Below are 21,722 nucleotides of genomic sequence, written 5' to 3' on the forward strand. Positions count from 1 at the left end.
TTGTCAAATTGACACAGGTGAATTAAATAATGAATTAACCACAGGTGGTCAACTGACATGACATTTTCACATGTAACACGACTTCCAAGGCAGTGCACACAAGTACAGGGAAAAAAAAGGTTCAAAGCATTACATGAGTGTGCAATAAGTTGGCTGATGGCGAAGAGATGATGTCCACAGACATTAGGGATGCGTTGTTTGCAGTTTTCTTTGACGATTCCATTTTACTTTTCAACTATATGAGCAAAAATCTGCTTTTTATGCAAAATATCCAGAAATGATGGTCTCATGTTTAATTTCCCAAAATACCCAAGATAGAGCCATTGAAAACTGTTTAGAAAAAAACAACAACAATAACAAAATGACTGCAGATTGTAGTGTATATGCTTACTACATATTGCATGCATATCCAAAAATATGTTTAAAACTGTTGAACCATCACTGTCCTAACATTCCCACATGTAGCCATCAAAATAAAAGAAGCAAGTTATTCTGGAGTTCCTTATTCTTCACTCAAATTACATACTCCCAACTGAGCCAAATTTGAAAATGTTGCAGCATTTTTGTGTCTGATTGATACACTAAGTATCTAGCCTATAGGGTAGAACAAATTCCTGGTTGTATGCCGAGCTGGCGAGGAAGTCTGAGCTGTCAGTTAGAGCACTGGCCTGCGGCTGAGCTGGAGGCTTCGAAGGGTACTGTGGCTGGCTGGAAGATTGGTTGACTGGTTGCAGAGGATAGGTGGGACCAACTGGAAACAGAGAAGTTGGCATGAGATTGAAAGTTTTAAGATCTGTAATATAAGAATCAATATTATCTAGAAGCAATGTCCACTCTAGTGTCTGATTACAGTTATTCAGAAGAGCACAAAATGCAAAATAACTCTGCAGACCTTCACTGCACACCAGCCTACTCAAGGTTGGTGTGCAGTGCATTTCTGCAAGAACTCTGTGTAAGCCTTGCAGCATTCAACAAACTGAATACAATTTGTACTACTACCACTACTAATACTATTGCTTAGAATAATAAAAAAACATATTAAAATTAAAAAACATATTTATATCAAAAATATTCACAAAACCACACTCACTTGCATCCTGATACGATGGTGGTGGTGTTAATGGCTGTTCATGGCTGAGTGGTGTGGTCATGGGCACAGCTTGATTGCCAGGCATAGCTGGGTAACCAGGGTGCCCTGGTACTGGCTGGTAGGGCACTCTCTGATAGGACTGAGGGGGTACTGGGTACTGAGGGTACTGATGTGGATACTGCTGAGGTGTGGCGGTGACCAAGGTGTGGGTAGCAGTAGCCACCTCAGCTGTAAGCAAACAAATAACAATACATGAGAAATGTGGTACTTCTAAGTTATTTATAGCTTTGGTTGCTTTATGTGAATTGAATAATACAGTTATGAGCTGAATTATTCAGGTGTGAGGGGGAAAAAATTGCTTCCATAAACATTCTTCAACACTCACAGAAATAAAGATGATGATAGAGGGTTTACAATTCTACTAATTTTATATCCTGTCTATGTTTCAAAATCTGTTTATATCCAGTTCTTCTTGTACACACTTGTAAATGCATGGAGCAAAGGTCAAGGAAACAGAAATCTCAGCTTGTGTTCTGACTATGAATACAGCCCTCAGATTAATAAATTATAAATGATTAATGTAAACATATGCAACTCATGTCAGGTTAAATCCTCATAATATAATAATATCAGACGTACACAGCAAATACATGCTAGCTTTACCATGTTTGGCAGCGTCAAAGATTGAAAAATTTGGGGAAAAGGCCGCTGTGATGGGACAAAATTATCTCAAAAGAAATTCCGCTATTCTTTCTTTTTGTATCCAGGAGGACACAAATATATGAAAAATCAACAAACATAAGGGAACTCCAGTTGTTTAATGTCAGAAAGACAACAGCATTGTTTTGGAAAAAGCACTCACAGATCAAGTGTTATGCACTTAATGAGACAAATGGTGCCACTTCTCCCACTGGAGTAAACATGTATTGAAGGATGAACAAAAATATTTCAAAAGGCCTGGGAATCTTTTTGGACTTCCTAAACAACTTGGATGTGAAAGAGAAAACTTATGGATAGATGTTTAATGCAGACCCGGCAGTATTTACTTTATGTTCTAAACCAACTCAGAACCTTCTTTTTTAATTCCCACCACCCTCTGAAACACAAACTCAGGGTAGTCAGGACCCTGCAACACCGGGCAGAAAAGATTCTCTCTGAGCCAGAAGGGAAAGAAAAGAAACACATGGGTATAGAAAGCTCTTAAAACATGTGGTTATAACAACAGGGAATAATCACATTACAAATGGAATAACACTGTCATCCCTTATGTAGCAGGTTTATCAGAGAAACTGCAAGCATGACATCCCCGTGCACTTCAAATCAAGCCTCACCCTCAGACAAGGGCAAGTGTATGCTGTGCAGTGCAGCGAGCTCTACACTGGAGAAACCAAACAGCCACTGCATAAATGCATGGCACAAAATAAAAGAGACACCTCAACAGGACAAGACTCTGCATCTAAAGGTCAAAGGTCACTCTTTTGAGGATGCCAGTGTTGACACGATGCACAGAGAAGACAGATGGTTTGAAAAATGAGTGAAAGAGGCCATCTACGTCCGCTGTGAATGACCATCTTTCAACAGAGTGGGTGGCTTACAAAACCAAACTCTGCCACCCGCAATGCAGTTTTGACATCCCTTCCCACGCACTTCAACCCTGACATCTTGCATCAGGTGACCTCAGTAAACCACATGACAGGGTGAGGCAAGGTCTCATAGTGCTTTCACCCGAAAACTCTGGTGATAATGACGGAAACCTTTTTTACACCTTTGCTCATGTGATGATGCACATGATTAATAGTGGGTCAACAACCGTCCTGAGAGGCACCCCCACCAGAGTTACCTGCTCCACCTTTTGGTTTTAGAACTGAAGAATCCTCTTGGATGAGAGCAGAAACGTCTTCACAAAACAGTTTGGAAAACTTTCTTTTCAAGCCCCTTGGACTACTGTGACCAGGATGACTGAGATCCTGTTTTTGTCTTTATGATTATGTAGTTCTGAAGTATGTAGACTGGTATAGGATTGCATATTTTAATTTAAAGCCGATTGTTTGATTAATAGAAAGAAAAATATGTTAGTTGACATGGAATATCAGTTCCTGACACTTACAGACAAAACAAACCCATTTGAATTTTCACAATCTAAATAAGCTCTCTGAAACATAAATTAAGGATTTATCATTTATATATTCACGTCAAATAGGCTATTTAGACCTTCTGAATTGATCTACAGTTCAAAATGTATTGTATACTCTTATTAGGAGGGAATTCATATTATGAAGACATACAATAAGAACATCATGTAAGGGTTAAGTGTGTAGAGAATCAGAGAAACACTAGGGATTTTTATTATCGTACTCAAAATGTGAATTCATCTGTGTGTAAGTACAGTGAAAATGAAAGCATGAACCAAGAAAACAAAACTGGTGGGAAAAGAGGTCGTTTTCAACACAACATCAGTCATCACAACCACTTCCTGTAAATAACATTTATCTGATATTGCCTAGTTAAGAAAGTTAAGAGTTTCAAGGTTACAAATATATTAATGTATGAGGCAAACATTTAGAAAAGCTCATAACAAATAAGAATTCATCACATTTTGTTATGTTCTAAAGCTGTGAAGATTTTTAAATAGCCTTGTTTACTGATGGACTTCTACACATGAATATCGACTAAGATCAACTCTTATGTGTTATCTTAAAGAATGAACAGCAAAAGTTTAACAGCGGGGCAGAAGAAACAAGAACGCTCAAGACAAACTGGAACGTCTGCTGCTCAGAGGCAGAGCTGTACATCCTTTGCACTGACCACAATTCATTTGCAGGAGCATTAAAAGAGAAACAGCAGAAACCACTAAGCATAGCACACAGTATGTTCACACCAGTCATTTTTATTTATATTCTGGGAAAAATAAATAAAGCTCACTATGGAGGGTTTATAGTGAGTGCAGCAACAATGCTAGTTCAGTGGGTATTTTAATAAACCAAAGTGAAAATGTTCTATCATTTTGTTGCTGTCAGTGGAGATACTGAAGTCAACATTGGTTCCAATTTCCCCACACAGTCTCTGGCAATTTACTTCCTAATAAAAACAGCCACAAATCACAAATTTCCATTTCTTTTTAAAAAAAAAATTTCATCTCATGTTAGTTTACATCTGAATTTTATTCAGAATGTTTCAGAATTTGAGAGAAAATAGTGCAATTTTTCAGGATGACTTTTAGTAATTACTGAGTGTGGTGAATACAGGATGAACAGATATAAATGGCAGTTTCCATATTTCCTGTAGGTATGAAATAAGTGTATGATGAACTGGTTGTGGTATTTTCATGACATTTAACAGAAGAAGGGAAAAAAATAGACACGCACAACAAACAGCTGCTGCACCCACACAGCTGTTTTCAAGCACCATAAGAGGTCACTGAAAAAGCAAAAGTTTAGCCAAAAAAACCTTAATGTCAAATGAAGAACTTCACAGCTCAGAAAAGTTAGCAAATCCTCTGTATGTATGTTATTACCCTCTGTATGATGCTGTGATTTTGACACGTTAGATTAGTTTGTGCTCTGTGTCTCAGTTCTTGTGTTTCTTGTCAGAGCAAACCTCTGCAGTAATGAAAGTCATGTGGTGGGTGGGCCAACAGACTTCAAAGGTAGCGTTTTAACCATGTTCTCATGCAGGTGACCTACAAATGTGCAACAGCACGTTGCTCAACATCTTCACCTGCGTACAAGCTGTCGATAACTATTAATAATAGGAGTGATGTGGGGAGGGTGAGCTTGTTCTCAGAGTTTGCAGAGATACTTCATCTGTTTGAGCGTGACTGATATTTCAGTTTTGTGTATATTTTATCATACAGACAGGATGTAAAATCCAGTATCTCCTTTATTTTTCAGTGTTTGACACGTTTTTTCTGACATGGTGCTATTCACTAACTGAGAACATTCCTCCATTCAAAGGAACTGGGCTGCCATTTTTTACAACTAGTACTGGTTTCTTTACTACTTGTCACTTGTTGTGCTTAAATACTGTTCTTTAACATAAAATTGAGTGACTCCTTACATGTTTCAGATCATATCTGACGTGGTTTGAAATAGTTCTCGACTTAGTCTGGTCCTGAATTATATGAGCAGATTTCCTGAAGGAAAATTTGAGGGACTCAACCTTACGGAAGGTTGGGGGTTTGAAAAGACCCCAAGTTGCTCTCTGATGCAACTGAGTGCGATGGTTCATGCGTACACTGGCATGCCTACCTTTGTTTGTATGACAGCGCAGACCTGTTCGCAGAGACTTTACATCACAATGCTCAATGCATCTCCAGCCATCCATGTTAACATCCACAGCAGAGCGTAATCAATGCTTAACAAATTCCCTACCACACAAAAGAAAGTATCAGCTGTTGGCCATGGAGTACTTACAGTTTGGATTGGCAGCGCTCCTGCACAGACAGCTGCAGGTGAAGAAACAGCACCAGAAGACAATGCCGAGTATAACGTAGAGTAAGTTAAAGTCATTCATGACAGCAATAACAGGGAGAAGTGGAAGTGTATGATGGGAGTTCAACCTGAAAAGAAAACAAAGAAATTATTGTGCAAAATATTAAACAGAAGAAGAAATTGTTACATTGAAAAGAGTCGTATTTTAACCAGCTAACAGTTTGTATAGGGGTGTTGTCAGTGTGTGCTCCTTCCTCAGTCCAGTCCTGCATGATCTTCTGACAAAATCTGCTTAATATCCTGAAAGTTGAAGTCTTGTACTTCTTGTTTTGATTCTTGCCTGGCTGACTGTGGCACAGTTTGTTCTCACTTTTCATTTTGACTCCTACAAGATACCTTTAAATATTAAGGGCACTTTTTTCCCCCTGACTTTTATGGCGGCCCCCTTTAATGGCCTGGAGAATAACAGTGTGCAATTTTCAGTACTTCCAAGCACAATGAAATGACAGTAGTTGAAATAGCACAACCTGCACTTGGATAGAGGGTGCTACATGCCTACAAAAAACTAAATTCAATGTATTTTAAGTCATGTCAAGGCCAGGAGGAACCAGGGCTGGACTGGGACAAAAAATCGGCCCGGGCATTTTGACTAGAGACCGGCCCACCAGGATAGAGATTGAAAATGTGACGTCATTCAGGGGTGAAACCGCAAAGGATTCTGGGAACTTGAGGCAAGAGGTACTAGCGCACGCAGGCTTTCAATTGAACTCAGTTACACAGCGATAAAAAGAAACCCAAAAAATGGCAAGAAGCTGTTGTATTATTAACTGCAATAGCCGGTCGCATGACACCCACGGGAAGCCGACGCGTTTTTTTTTTTATCGGATTACGTTGTTGAAGAGAAATTTTTTAAGCCATGTTTCCGAAGTAAGAGCCGACGGATGGTCTGGATATACCAAATATAACGTCTCAGAACACTCCAGCTCACATGTTAGTCTGCTCCAAGCATTCCCACAAAGGTCAGTGTTTTGTAGTAGTTAATACGTCATTTTTCTTAACATAATTGGTGATATAGGTTACAAGCAAGTCTGGCGCTGAACAGAAATTGTCGCGCTATGCTCCTTTATTTATTGTGCATAAATAGTGAATTGTCCTGACACAATATTGCGTTTCGCTTCTGTTATTACCATGGTACATTGACAAAAACATATACTTTTATTCACAGGATAAAACAGTTGTTTTGTATCACTAATTGTCCAGTGCGATTACAACATACAATATTATTGTCACTGCTACATTTCTGTAATGCGTACCAGAAATTATTTCCACTACGAATTAATTACCGTTGAGCTCAAAGGTCCTATTAATAAACGGTTAACGAATGTGTGTTTATGACGACGATTTGTGAGACTGGTAAACTTACCTTTGTTCGTACGATGGTCTTTCGTTCTACACGGTGCATTTCAAGGTCCTGTACCCATCCATCGGTAAACTGTACCTGGGCTTGTTGCAGTGACCTGAAGTTACTAAAAACTTCATGAGTGTATGCACTCACTCCAAGAACCGTATAATTATAAATCTGAGCGTGGTGAAAGTTGGGCAGCAAGCTGACGTCTTTTGTCCACTCTGTGTGCTCCTAAGGGTCTGACCCTTTCACTCCTTTGATTTTTTCCTCGTATCTTTTCTTTGCCTTTTCGTCGAGTCTGTCTTTGTACGGTCCGGCATTGTTCTCCTTCGTTTTGTACATTCCTTTTTTGTGCGGCAAAGAAAAACCAAGAAAGTATTGGAACCGGAGAATGAACTTTTTGCGGTGCTGCAAATGCTTGCATTTGATGCGGTACTTGGATTGTTTTGCCTCGAGTTCCCGGCATGCAATGCGCGAAAGTCACGTGATCTGTCAATCGCTATAGGAAAAACCTTAAATTAAGACCAAGAACACTAGAGGTGAGACATGATCATTAATTAATATTAAAATTAATAAATGACAGATTTAGTGATATTTTCATAAGCACCTCCTTTCCTTTTTTGGTTCTCCATTTTCTTTAGTTCGTCTATAAGATTGCTAAACAAGGGGGAGGGTGCATCCGGCCTCCTCGGCTGTAATTGGTCCAGCCCAGAGTCGATCATGACCAATTGGCCAATCCAACACCTTTCATTATATATACCCTTCCTAAAAAAAAAAAAAAATCCATCGGCCCATAAAAACAAAAAATCGCCAGCGGCCCACCGGGCAAATGCCCGGTATGCCCGATGGCCAGTCCAGCTATGGGAGGACCCCTGTCAATCCTCCAGCAGGCATGTAGAGACACACAAGTTAGCGATATAGTGTGGAACAATGGAGCGAACAACAACAACAAAAAAAAAAACAACAAAAACAACAACTGTGGCTCAAGCTATAGGTGTACTTCAGGTTTCACGTCCTGTTTCTCAACACCAATGTGGGTTTACAACACACATGCACACACATACCTCCCTGTTTCTCTGCTGTGATTGCACATAGAGAAAAAGGGGGAAAGGGAACAATTTAAAAGAGAAATGATTTTGCCTTACACGACTGTCTTAAGGGTGATTTATTATCGATTGCAGGATAAAATAGAAAAATAAACACAGTTGCTATTTATTATTCTTGTTCGACTTGACAAAGTGCTCCTCGTTAGAAATAAGAAAACATATATTTAATGGACAGGAAATGGAAATATCATATAAAAGAATTAGTTATTAGTTATGACAATTCACTGCTCAGCGTTGGTTTTAAGAGGTTGTTGATTAAACTTGAGTTCCGTTTCAGAGGCTGTGGTTCTGAGTGCTGCTGAACTGCACTGCACGTACAGAAAAATGAGGCTGCCCCCCCCAATGTTACAGTGTTAGTGAAAGGTTTAAAAGACAAACGGTAACGTTAAAAAAATAACCTCACTGACATCGCACTAATAACGGACTGCTTTTATTTTCGGTTTGAAGCCAACATCACAGACTGCATGCCGAGACACGAGTCAGATGAGCTGATGCTGACAAGAACAGCAAGTGTTTACAAATTTAAATGATCAAACTTACCGGATACACAAGGGGACAGGATCACACACAGAGCCAACAATGACAGTTTTAGGGAAGTCTGATCAGGAACTACTGCTGCAAAGATCTTCTAAATGTGCCACCTCGCTCAGTTCATGTCCCAACCCACTTTTTCATTCACAGACTATTTATATTCATGATCTATAAGTACGTCTTTATACACGGTCTTTACTTATGAACAACAAAGAGGTCACTGGGGGCCGAACGTCGGTATTTAATTCATTTTTATCTTTAATATGATAATAATAATTATAATTATTACTGAAAACAAGACCGTAAGAATTGGTAGGCTACTAATCGATTACTAATCGGCTTTTATTTTGAAAATACTTTTCAGCGCGGTTTGCGGAACCGCACCGGAGCGACACTGGGCCACTTTCATTTCAAGTGAGGAAAGAAAGAAAGAAAGAAAGAAAGAAAGAAAGAAAGAAAGAAAGAAATCATAGTGAGCTTAACAGGTCAATTAAATTTTCACTTTAAGGATATTCCAGGCAAGACAGTCAAGACAAAGACAAAATGAGTTGTCACAGCCGATTTATTAGTGCAAAGCCCTCTGGGTTAACCAAAGAGCCTCAGGGTAAATTCTCAAAAATACTAAACGTGAGCGGAAAATTATTTGGGGGAATTTTTTTTTTTTTTTTTTTTGGGGTGGGGGGTAAGTGAAAGACGCGGTCGATTTCAATAATTATCACACAACACAAAACAGGGTAAATGACAGAATTGAGCACACCCAGTAAGGGAGCGAGTGATGTCCTAACAGCAATAATACAGTGTAATCAGCACCCAATTTAGGGTAAATGAGAGGAGGCTTATTTTGTCAATCTGTTTTTATATGTGCTGGTAGGCGAAAAACAACTTAAGGTTTTAAGGAAAATGAATCCAGAATAAACCCTCAGTGATAAATGTTTCACTCTTTGTTCCCAACAGACTTAGAAGGTAATGCACACAAATATAGAGGGGGAAAAGGTTCAAGGCACTCCAAAGGTTTTTCGAGGAACTATAAGTGACACCACAAGAAAACAAATAAACTTTTCTTCAATGAAAAAAATCATTTTCATAATAAGAGTGATAAAAGTAATAAAAATATAACAAAATAATAAAAGAAGTTATTAAACTTCACAATCCTCCCCAAACTGCAGTAACACAATCTTTTTTCTCACTTAAACAACTGAAAATAAAGTGCTGTGCTACTGGAAAGAGATACAAATAATTAACTGAAAAGAAGTTGCTGTAAAACCAACTGAGATACTTTACCTTAACAAACAAAAACAAGTGCTATTGTTCTCACTGATGCAGCTTTACTGTCCCAGCATTTCTACCTTTAGCCACTAAAATACATGAACCAAGTTACTCATCTTCATTCCAATTCTTCCATTTGTGCCAAATATGTTGCATCATTTATGTGTCTGGTTGTGGCACTTTGACTATTAAGTCTAGGGTAGAACAAACTCAGGTTCGCATGCAGAGCTGGTTAGGAAGTCGGTGCTATCCAGTAGACCGTTGTACTCATGCACAATACCCTCTGATGGGTACAGTGGATCACTGGGGATGAACACAGTCTGGCTGGAAGGCATCAGGTGGAGTGGACCAACTGGAAAAAGAAAGAGAACTTAGCATGAGACCACAGTCACACTAAAAATAGATTTAATAGCAAGAATAAGTAAAATATTAAACAGCAGCATTTTGAACCTTAGCATTAGATGACAAATATTCTGAAGAGAAAGAAACTACTATATTGTGTCTTAATCTGCAAACTTAATATAACGTGTTGTTACTGTAGGTCAGTGTGCTTTTGTGCAACTCTTAATCTTTGTTCAGTAATTTGCAGATCTATTTGAGAATGCACCACTGTTAAAGTAACAAATTAGCTTCAATATCAGAAAGTTATGCATTCATTTTAAGAGTTATTATCTTTAATTCAAAGAAAAGTTGTCCTAATTTAGATTCAGTCATATTCAAAAACATGTTGAATTTTACTCTAATTTGTGTCATGCTTCTTTTTCATTATTTCTGTGTCTCTGGTGTTCGGCAGGACACTGATTACACTGCGTTGCACCCAAGTTTCTCTGCTCTGCAGTGAGTCAACAGACTGAACACAACACAGTTTATAATTTGGAGTTTCTGGATGCCTGTAGAAAAGCTGGAATCAATATTTCACTTATCCATACTAATATATTTTGGACACACTAACTTGTTTCCTCATACGATGGTGGTGGTTTTTGTGGGAATGGTTGTTCATGGCTTGGTGATGTGGTCATGAGCTCAGGTGCGTCACCAGGCTCTGCTGGTGTTGGCTGGTAGGACGTTCTCTGGTGGTAAGGAGAGGTGTGAGTAGCGGTAGCCACCTCAGCTGTAAGCATACAAGTAACAAGAGATGAGAAATGTTGTATTCATGAGTTATTTACAGCTTTGGCCATTGTATATGAAATGAAGGAGTACAGCTTTAAGTATCACCTGTTAGTGGTGATGGAGTACTTACACTCTTCTTCATTGGCAGCGATCTTGCACAAGTAGCTGCAGAAGCTGATAAAGAATGACAAGATACCAACGAGAAAGACGTAGTTCGTTTCACTCATGACAGCAGTGGTAGCAGGAAATGGATGTGTAGGAACAGTGTTCAGTCTGAAAGGGCAACAAAGAAATAATTATCTAATGCAAAAACAAAACTGAAGAAAATGTTGGGATTTATTGTTCACCAAATCAAATTGAGGCAAAGCATAGCAGCCAGAGTATGATTAAAAACCAGTAAGCCCCATATCCTGTGGCGTGTCCAGCGGGGTGGCCTGGGGGGGCACAGGCCACCCCCCCAACCAGACTGGCCACCCCAGGTGCCACCCCGAAGCCAAAACAATAAAATCCAATGAAATATTAAATGTACGATTATGTTTCCACAGTGAAGCTCAGATATCCGAGTGTAAGTGAATGCAGCATCGGCTTCTGCGCTATGAGCATCATGTTAGCAAAGGTAGGAGAGCCAAGCAAGAAAGAGGCACCGCAGAAAACAGTTTTTCGGCGAAAGATTAACAGTTTAACATAGCTGGACTGGCCATCGAGCATGGCGGAGCTTCTACAGCGGCTAGCAGGTGGATGAGGGAAGGGGAGGCAGGAGGAGGAGAGACCCGAGGCGGCCGCCGGTCCGAGTGTCAGGTGAACTGAACTTCAGGTAAGAAGTTATGACCTGCAGTCTATCCGGGTCAGATATAAACTAAGTTTAGGTGTAGTTTATTTTCGTTGTGCTGACTTTTTACAGTCAGTTACAATAACTCGTACTGGTGCTAGCTAGCATGACGGAGTTTCTATACAGCTGGGTGGTGCTATGATGTTACTGATAGTGAACTTTATTTTATTCATAAGTTTAGTTAGTAGAGTTGCCAACCGCTCCTTAAAAAATGGAATGGTCCCTCATTCAGAGAAAATATTACAGGTTTTGTATTGAGCTGAGAAGAGACGCAGTTTGTCCCGTACTTAAGCTAGAATGAAAAAAAGACACAAAGCTGGGGTTATTCTGTGTCTTTGCTGCACAGCTGCCTCTTCTTCTCTCATCGTCTCTCCTCCCTCTCCTGTTGCTACTTCAATCATGAAACTGATCAATCAATGATCAGCTGATCGGCTTTTCTCTTGTTTGTTTATCATCCACCGCGCCAGAAAGAGGAAACCAGCAGATGTCGCGCTAAACAACAGCAGCACGTTTAAGCTTGATCAGCTGTTGTTAGAATTTATTTAATATTAATTTCTAGTATCAGCTGATGTTTGCTGGAGCCACAGCTGTAAAAGCTGCTGGTCATGATGTCTGTTTGGTTATCTGGTGAGAGGGAAACATGCAGATGAAACCAGGAGATGTCCTTACTGAATCATCAGAGCTGAACAGGTGATGGAGAAACAGGTTTACCTTTTAGGTGACATGAATGAGTTGAAGTTATGAACTGTTTCTGAGAGACAAATAACACCAGGATCCTTTTCTATGTAGCTGACAGCCAGTAACTGTGCAGGGGCGGATCTAGCAAAGTTATGCCAGGGGGCCAGGTAGAGCATTAACAGGGAAAGGGGGGCACAAAGAAATACTTTTCTTTCTTATTCTCATTTAAAATATCTAGCTTTTATTAAATAATTATCTGAATCTTGCAAACAAAGTTTTTATCTGATGTAAAATTGATAGAAATTATACATATACCAACAAGACAGTGTACATCACTGTCACAACAGCGTTTGTTTTCATTCAAAGGCTTTATGGCTTTAATACCTGGTGGGCTGGTCTGTAGTCAAAATGCCCGGGCCGATTTTTTGTCCCAGTCCAGCCCTGCAGGTTAATACTGGCAGTGTCACCATGCCAGCTGACTGTATTTCATCATCAGCCAGTGTTGTTCTTTATACATCAATATTACCAAAGTTTACCATAAGGCAGCATAGAAAGTATTTACTTGCTTTCAGGTTTCATTCAAATGTTAGTCTTTTCATTTGTTTCCCCACTTTTTTCCTGTTTCAAAATCAAACACCAGTTTGTGAGAAGATTATCTTCTTTTTTTAATAGGCAGATAAAGTTTTGCATTGGCTAATTTGCCAATTGTATGTTAAAAATGTTCGTATTTTAATATTTAAAAATGTTTTTGCCCAAAACATACGTGCACTATATGTCAGTAAAAATACTATGCAAATATTGCTGCACCGTAGTGGTTAAAACCTTCTAGTAAGAGTCAAAAGCAAATTCAGTTATTAGGTTTACAGGGTTATTGAATGATGGTTAACTGTTGGTAGAATTTTTTTTAACATTATCTGCCAATTACATCTGCCACCCTTCTCCAAATCTGTGCCCCTACCTGGCCCCCCCAACAAAAATTTTCTAGACACGCCACTGCCCATATCAGAACCAGAGAATACACAAAAATTCAGCAGTCATATTTAAATCAAGTAACAGTTTATATAGGGGTGTGCGTGCTCCTTTAGGCAGTTCTGACAGTATCTGCTCAATGTCCCAATTGTTGAAGTCCTTTGCTGTACTCCTTTTGTTCTGATCTTCACCTGCCTCACTGATTGTAGCATAGTTTTTCTCACTTTCGATTTTGACTCCTACAAGATACCTTTAAATGTCCGTGGGAGGCGCATTTTTCCACCCTCGAAATTTCAGATTATTTCAGATAAAATAATAAGCACTTGTTTAATTCAGATCAGATCAGAGCAGAAGCATGTTGGCTTTATGGAGTTGTTAATTAAGCTCGAGTTTCGTTTCAGAGGCTGTGGTTCTGGGTGCTGTTCAGCTGTACAGGATGTATAGAAAAGGGTGACTGAAACAAACTAATGTTAGAGTATTAATGGACGGTTTTTGTTTTTGTAAGTAACCTCATTGATATCGTCCTAATAGCCGTCAGGGTTTGTTTTTGTTTGTTTGTTTGTTTGTTTTTTTAATGAAATTTTATTTTCGGTTTGAAGCCAAAATCACAGACTGCATGCCGAAACACGCAGTCAGATATGTGATGCTGATAAGAACACCTACACAGAGTTAAATATTTAGACTCACCGGATACACGATGGGACGGGAGCACATCCAGAGCCAACACGTCTTAGAGGAAGGGGTCTGATCTGAACCCCTTAACGCGAAACTAGTGCTGTAGATCTTCCATACACGTGGCCACCACACTGAATGCATATTCCAGCCCACTGCCAGCCTTCTTCCATTCACAGACTATTTACAATCATGATCTATAAGCACATCTTTTCTTATGAACATGGCCATAACAGTGAGGTCACAGAAGTCTGTTTATTTATTTATTGTCGAATTAAAAACAAGACAGTAAAAATTGGCACGTTAACAGTTAATTTTTGACGCTGTAGATGGCTTTTACTTTGAAAATTCTCGACGGCAAGTTTGGCTAAAACGCGCAGGCGCGAACCTCAGACACTTTTATTCCATAAGAGGAAAAAAAGATATTAGTAAGTTTAATCGATCGTAATTTATTTGCTACTTTAACGACCTGGCGTCCACATGTGTGGACATCACATTTTGGGTTATTTAGACTAAAATACTCAATTTTGCTCTACATGGGCCTGATATCCACTTACGAGGACATTATACTGCTACTGTTCTATCGAAATTTTAAACGAATATCCTCATATGTGGCTCTCATTTTTCTTAAAAACAAAAGTCAGGTAAAAAAAAAAAAATCTGATAATTCTTTGTTTTTACATTCATCAGGCCCCAATGAGCCCAAATATCAAAGATAAATCAAAAATGCATGCCGTGGAAGAGTTCGGGTCTTAGGAGGTTATTCCATCCATCCATCCATCTGCTTATCCTTTTCAGGGTCGCGGGGGGCGCTGGAGCCTATCCCAGCTGTCATAGGGCGAGAGGCGGGGTACACCCTGGACAGGTCGCCAGTCCGTCGCAGGGCCAACACACAGGGACAGACAACCATTCACACTCACATTCACACCTAGTGGCAATTTGGATTATCCAATTAACCTATTCCCACAAGTTGCATGTCTTTGGACAGTGGGAGGAAGCCGGGGTACCCGGAGGGATCCCACGCAAACACGGGGAGAACATGCAAACTCCACACAGAAAGACCCCGGCCTGATGTTGGAATTGAACTCAGGACCTTCTTGCTGTGCGGCAACAGTGCTAACCACCGTGCCACCGTGCTGCCCTTATTCCGCGCCAGAAAATCAATAACAACAAAACGAGTTTTCACATCTCTCATAATAATATTTAGGGCAGATTTATTAACGGTTAGGTTTACCAGTCAGAGCTGGACTGGTAAACTGGCATACCTGCAATCTGCCAGTTTCCGGCGCCCCGATGGGTAAGTGTATTTTTAATTATTTTTGTTGTCAATATCACCACACAGGCTAAGGTACAGGTAAGCTGTACAGGATGTACAGAAAAGGGGGACTGAAGGGCCGCTGCACACCGATCTATCCGTGAGAAAATTTATATACAAAGGAGCAGTCAGTTCATTTCAATAATTACCTAGAGCATAAATTACAGATCCAGAAATCAGCTCGCTCGATGGGGGAGCGTGTGATGTCCTAATAAAAATAATACAGTGTAAACGCATCTTTTACACACTGAAAACAGCATGCATTAAAAAAGTGGAACTCTATGTGTTCAGGAAGCGTGAGTGATCAGCTGACCTGACATGAATGGAGAAAAAAACGTCAGTGATAAATGTTTTCACTCTTTGAATTTATTCACATGTAGCATGGCTTACAAGGCAATGCGCACAAATACACAGAGGAAAAAAAGGTTAACAGCACTTTGCAGGTCTGCAGTAAATTCATAGATAGCGATGAGATGATATCCACAGAGATGCGCTGTTTGACAACTGATTGTTTTTCTAAAATCTATAACTCAAACCATATTCAGTGTAAAAAATATAATAAAAGAATATAATAAAATAATAACAAAAGTTATTAAACTTCACAATGATTTTCTGTACAACCGCCTGACTTTAGCTTCTTCAACGTGTTCATATTTATCTTGCATGCGCATCCATTGATGCATTTCTAATGAACACTGAAACACCTTCTAACTGCTGACCACTGAATCTGACTGTCAAGTACTTTCCCCGATAGAGAGTGAAAACAAGAGGGAGAGATCTTGAGGAATAAGGCCAAAGACAATTAGTGAGAAACAGTGACCTCATGTTTCAACTTTTCTAAATAACTTGAGCCACTAAAAACTGGTTAACCCTTTATTGACCATGGGCCCACCGGCGGGCCCATTTTACAGGTAAATTTGAAGGGCCGGTCAATAAAGGGTTAAAAGAATAAAATTAAAAATACATCAAGTTACTCTGCAGTTTATCATCTTCAGTCAAAGTACATACTTCCATTTGAGCCAAATATTTTGCATCATGTTTGTGTCTAATTGGGGCGCTATGACTATTAAGCCTAGCGTATAACAAATTCAGGGTTGCATGCAGAGCTGGTTAGGAAGTCTGTGCTGTCCTGTAGACCGTTGTACTCATGCACAGTACCCTCTGATAGGTACAGTGGATTGCTGGGGATGAACACTGTCTCGCTGGAAGGCATCAGTTGTAGAGGGTAGGCAGGACCAGCTGGAAACACAAAGACAACTTAGCATGAGACCACAATCATATCAAAAAACTTAATATTACCAACAAATGCAGTTCTGTAGTGTAAAAATGAATATTATACAGCAGCAATTGGAACCTTAACAGCAGAAGATTTCCAGAGAACCACGGTTTTGGTTTTCAAAGCCTGTTTTGACCTGTTTAGTCTAATAAATATATTGTTTTCATAGTTTTTGTTAAATACAGGGTTGATCAAAATCCAAACTAACTTGTTTCCTCATATGATGGTGGTGGTCTTAGGAATGGCTGTTCATGGCTGGGTGATGTGGTCATGAGCTCAGCTGGGTCATCAGGCTGAGCTGGTGCTGGCTGGTAGGACGCTCTCTGATGGGACTGAGAGGGCCCAGGTGCTGCAGTTGGTTGCTGAGTGTACTGCTGAGAAGTGCTGTTGACATTTGTGGTGTGGTCAGCGGTAGCCATCACAGCTGTAAGCAAAAAAGCAATAAAAATGTTGTATTCATGAGGTATCTATAGCTTTGGTTGTTTTACGTGAAGCAGCTGAGTTATTCAAGCGTGGGAAAAAAGGCTTCAAACTGCTTAATTAGTTTCACTTAAGAAATATCCAACACGTGTACAAACAGTGATAATAGAAGACTGTTTACCATGTCATGAATGTTAAACTTTTTAATTTTGTTCTAAACTGATTTTCACACATTGTCATTCTCTCAATTTAATAAATATGATGTAATTTCCTCTATTAAATATAGAGGTTTACGTTTTTTTTCCACTGTACTTAGACTTCACTGTGTGAGTACAGTTGAAAATGGAACGGAAGAAAAAGAACTGTGGGAAGAGAAGGTGTTAACAGAGTGGTAGTCATCAAAACCACTTCCTGTGAAGAACATTTATGTGGCATTGTCTAGTTAACAAACAGGTTCAAGGTACCAACAACAGTAACGTGTGAGGTCTATTAGTTACTTATGAACCTAACATTTCACACAATACAAAGACAAACCGATTACATGTAGTTAAGCTCTGGATCTGAGATTTATTGCACACTCTACTATCTGAGGTTTATTTCAGAAGATTTTTGAATAGACGTGTCCACTGATGGAGAACTTTTACACATAAATGTAGAAAATGCAAAGCAACAGCTTAACAGTGCAGCAGGTCACAGCCAGGAAACAAGAACACAAACCTAAATGTCTGCTGCTCAGAGGCAGATCTGCACTTTCGTTGTACTCACAAGTCATTTACAGGAAAATTCAGAAAGGAAACAGCAGAAACTATGGGCAAACACACCCCACAGTATGTTTACACCTGTGAGATTGGTCCATTTTCTAGGAATGTAAAATGAATAGTGAGGGCAACAAAAAAAGTTACTTCAGCAGGTATTTAACCAGTTTAACATGGAGACTAAACAGACTAGAACAGGAGTCGCTGATGACAAGACGGATATGAGACCAGGAACAGACTAGACACTAATGGGAACTAACATAACAAAACAAAGAACCATGAACTAGAAATAAAAAACTCAGATGCACTAGAGAAACAAAACTCAAGACTAACTGATATAAAACTACTACTACTAAACCAATACAGAACTAGAAAATCTCTTATCCAAACGAATGATTCACAAGACCATAATAAACTCAAAAACTGGGTCAAAGACCGAGGACCATGACCTGGGTTTTTGCTTCAGCTGCTGCCAGAACTGCACTCCACTTAACCTGCCTGTACTTGTCAGGAGAACCTCAACTGGAATGCTGTTGTTAGAAATCAAAGATATCCCTAATCTGCCAGATATTCCCTGTCCAGATGAACTACCTGGTTGACCTAAACTCTTCTAACATTCAGTTGATCATTAAGTACCAGGTGTGCAAAGTAGTGATCAAATCACAATACTACCACGTGCAGGAGATATGGATATGTTGTTAAATTAGTATTCATCTGGAACAAAGATACAAAAAACAAAATGTAAAAACCCAGATGCAAATGTTTTAGGGGGTATAATTTTTTTAACATGTATGCTTGTTTTTACACATTCATACATATCAAACTTGGTATCAGTGACTGATGATTATCATGCCATTGTCTTAGTAGTCTTTTTGATCTCTAGGAGAAGATGCGCAGAAAATTGTGTTTTTCTAATGGAAACAGCATCTCAGCAATGTTACATTTAATCATAACTGGCATTATAATTATGTAATCCAAGGTTTTACTTTTGTTCCCCCAAAGGGAGAGAGTATGTAATCAGTTCTGTCTGTCTGTCTGTTTGTTAGTAGTCTAGTGTTCACAGTTTTCAATGTTGTGTAATCTCACAAAGTTGATTCTGTTCATCTGGACGTAGCGTTTTCAGTGGGAGAAACGTTTCGTCACTCATCCAAGTGACTTCCTCAGTCTCAGCTGATTGCAGGTTTCCCCAATCTTATAAACAGTACATTCGCACTCTGCAGTCTATTTACACCTACAAGCCAGTGGACACTCTTTCAATGATGAGGATGTACACATCCTGGACAGGGAGGAACACTGGTTTGAGTGCAGAGTCAAGGAGGCCATTTACGTGAAAAGGGAAAAACCATCTCTGAATCGAGGAGGGGGCCTAAAGGGTACATCTTTTGCCATCTTACAATGCTGTGATTGCAGCCATTCCTCAACTCTCTGTGAATGGTATCATGACCATTGATCAGTGGGTTTTGATCAGTGGTTGTTGATCAATGGTCATGAAAATTTGCATAATTGTGATTGAGGAACTGACCTCCCAGCCCATTGTTCCTTCAGTGGGCTGGTTTCAGTCATTATGCAAATGTACTGTTTATAAGGTTTGGGGAAACCTGCAGTCAGCTGAGACTGAAGAAGTCACTTGGATGAGTGACGAAACATTTCTCCCACTGAAAACGCTACGTCCAGATGAACAGAATCAACTTTTGGAGATTTACTTAAATGGATGATTGAGCATGCATCAAGACGATGTTGTGTAATGGTAGATACCAATAGCGGCTTAATCTGATTTAATGTTGGTGAAATCAAGTCAAAGTGAAAACCAGTAAGAACTTCATATTATCCACAATTTTATCACAATTTTTTTAAACATTTCTTTTCAATATAACATTAAATGACACAAAAAGATTTATATACTACACTAAATGCCCATTTTAACAATGCTGCATGTTGTAATAAAAACATCACAAAACAATGTTTAAATATAGCCCTCGGGGGAGTTGGTCTCTGAGTCCTCATGTAGTTAACTAAAGCAGAACTACCAATTAAATGTAGATGTGTAGAAAACATTTTGTTAAGTAAAATAAAACTTAAAACTAATTGAAATTACTTTGTGAACTTGTAAAACAAACTAACTATATACATATATATATATACTATGTGACATTAATCAACATGCTTTTCGAAAAAATAAAATACACTCAGAATAGCAGAAGCTTAACTGAATTAAAAACAAAAAGTCAAAACAAAATAAAAAACTAATTAGAAAATACAAAAACTGATGTGTAAATGTCCACAATAGTGAGCACAAAAGAATATCATCAAGGCTTAACTGATCCCTCCCTGCCACACCCTCCTCCCACTCCTCCCACACCCATCGACCCACCCACTCCACCCACACACACACACACACCCACACACACACACACACACACACACACACACACACACAAACAAATGAAAGTAGCAGCTGTGGAGTACTTACAATTTTCATTGTCAGGGCTTTTGCACAGGCATTTACACATACAGAAAAGGATTGACAAGATAAATCCGATTACATATATGAGGATTTTTATGTCATTCATGACAGCAATGGCAGCTTAAAATGTATGTAAACAGCTTTCAACCTGGAAAAGAAACAAAGAAACAATTATTTTAAAAAACATTAAACAAAAAATGTTGGCTTTATTGTTGAATTAAATTCAGGACCTTGTAATATCTGATTAGAATCACAATTATGGGTTATAGAATTACGTGTGTCTTCATTCCAGTCTTGATGTATCTGATTAATGTCCAGAATGTTGTCTTTTGCTTCACTTCTTTTACTTTTGTTTTGATTCTTCACCTGCATGTCTGACTGTCTTTAGCATAGGTTTCTCTCAACTACTACAAGATACTTTAAAATATTGGAGGGGTGTAATTTTTTTCCCCCTGACCTTTCTGGCAACACCCATTAGGGACCTGGGGAATAACAGTGTGCCCACCACACTTGCTTTCCCTTCCTAACATAGCACAGTTTTCAGTAAGTCCAACTATGCAATGATTTCCAATCATCTAGTTAAAGTAGTATAAACTGTTCTTGGATAGAGTTTGCTACATGACTACAAGAAGCTGAATTATTAAGTCATACACTATCAATCAGCAGGTATGTCTCTGGGGGAAGCTGTAGGTGGATTACACTTCAGGCATTATACTGGTAAGACATTACTTCTAGTTACAGGAAAATGTTTCTGATAAAATATTATTAGTTAAAAAAAAATCATTGTTCAACGGCTGTGGCTCTGGGTACTGGTGAACTTTATTAGTAGACAAAAAGGACCCTAAAACAAACTAATGTTACAGTGTCACTTAAAGGCTAAAAACACAAAACCGTAGCTTAAAAAATAACCTCACTGACATCGCAGGGGTCTGTTTTATTTTCGGTTTGAAGCCAACATCGCAGACAGACACGCAGTCAGATAGCTGATGCTGACAAGAACAACGGCAGTTTATATGTTTAAATAATCAAACTTACCGGATACACAAATGGACAGGATCTGTTTTTTTCCAGAGCCAACGCGTTTTAGAGGAAGGGGTCTGACCTGAACCCCTTAACGCGAAACTACTGCTGCGAAGATCGTCTATACACGACGACACCTCACTCAGGTCGTGTTGCAGCCCACTGCCAGAATTTTTAATTCATTCCTTTCCAGCACTGTTTGTGATCATAACTGTATAAGTACGTCATTATACAAGCTTTGTATCACAGCTACGAGGTCACCAGGTATTTTATTTATTTATGTGATTAAAAACAAGACTCGGATGCATGTGTGACGCTCTAGATGACTTTTACTTTGAAAAGACCTTATGGGACCACGCAGGAGCGGCACGCATTTTCGTTTTCAA

The 21,722-nt window shown here is 39.1% G+C and overlaps 2 protein-coding genes across 2 annotated transcripts; both read right to left on the reverse strand.

Annotated features, from left to right (window-relative positions):
• Positions 1–419: 419 nt before the first annotated feature.
• LOC134627089 (protein shisa-5-like) lies at positions 420–8,619 on the reverse strand. Its single transcript, XM_063473015.1, has 4 exons — positions 8,572–8,619; positions 5,503–5,648; positions 1,091–1,318; positions 420–751 (listed from the first exon to the last, which is right to left on the reverse strand). Exons 2-4 carry the CDS (start codon positions 5,600–5,602, stop codon positions 582–584), a joined length of 498 nt encoding a protein of 165 aa, XP_063329085.1. The 5' UTR covers positions 5,603–5,648; positions 8,572–8,619; the 3' UTR covers positions 420–581.
• Positions 8,620–15,793: 7,174 nt separating this feature from the next.
• LOC134627090 (protein shisa-5-like) lies at positions 15,794–21,424 on the reverse strand. Its single transcript, XM_063473016.1, has 4 exons — positions 21,352–21,424; positions 20,323–20,464; positions 16,886–17,101; positions 15,794–16,640 (listed from the first exon to the last, which is right to left on the reverse strand). The coding sequence occupies exons 2-4, from the start codon at positions 20,420–20,422 to the stop codon at positions 16,474–16,476; spliced, it is 483 nt and encodes a 160-aa protein (XP_063329086.1). The 5' UTR covers positions 20,423–20,464; positions 21,352–21,424; the 3' UTR covers positions 15,794–16,473.
• Between the last annotated feature and the right edge of the window lie 298 nt (positions 21,425–21,722).

The sequence above is a fragment of the Pelmatolapia mariae genome, linkage group LG5 (genome assembly GCF_036321145.2).
Source record: "Pelmatolapia mariae isolate MD_Pm_ZW linkage group LG5, Pm_UMD_F_2, whole genome shotgun sequence".
In the NCBI taxonomy this organism is placed as follows: domain Eukaryota; kingdom Metazoa; phylum Chordata; class Actinopteri; order Cichliformes; family Cichlidae; genus Pelmatolapia; species Pelmatolapia mariae.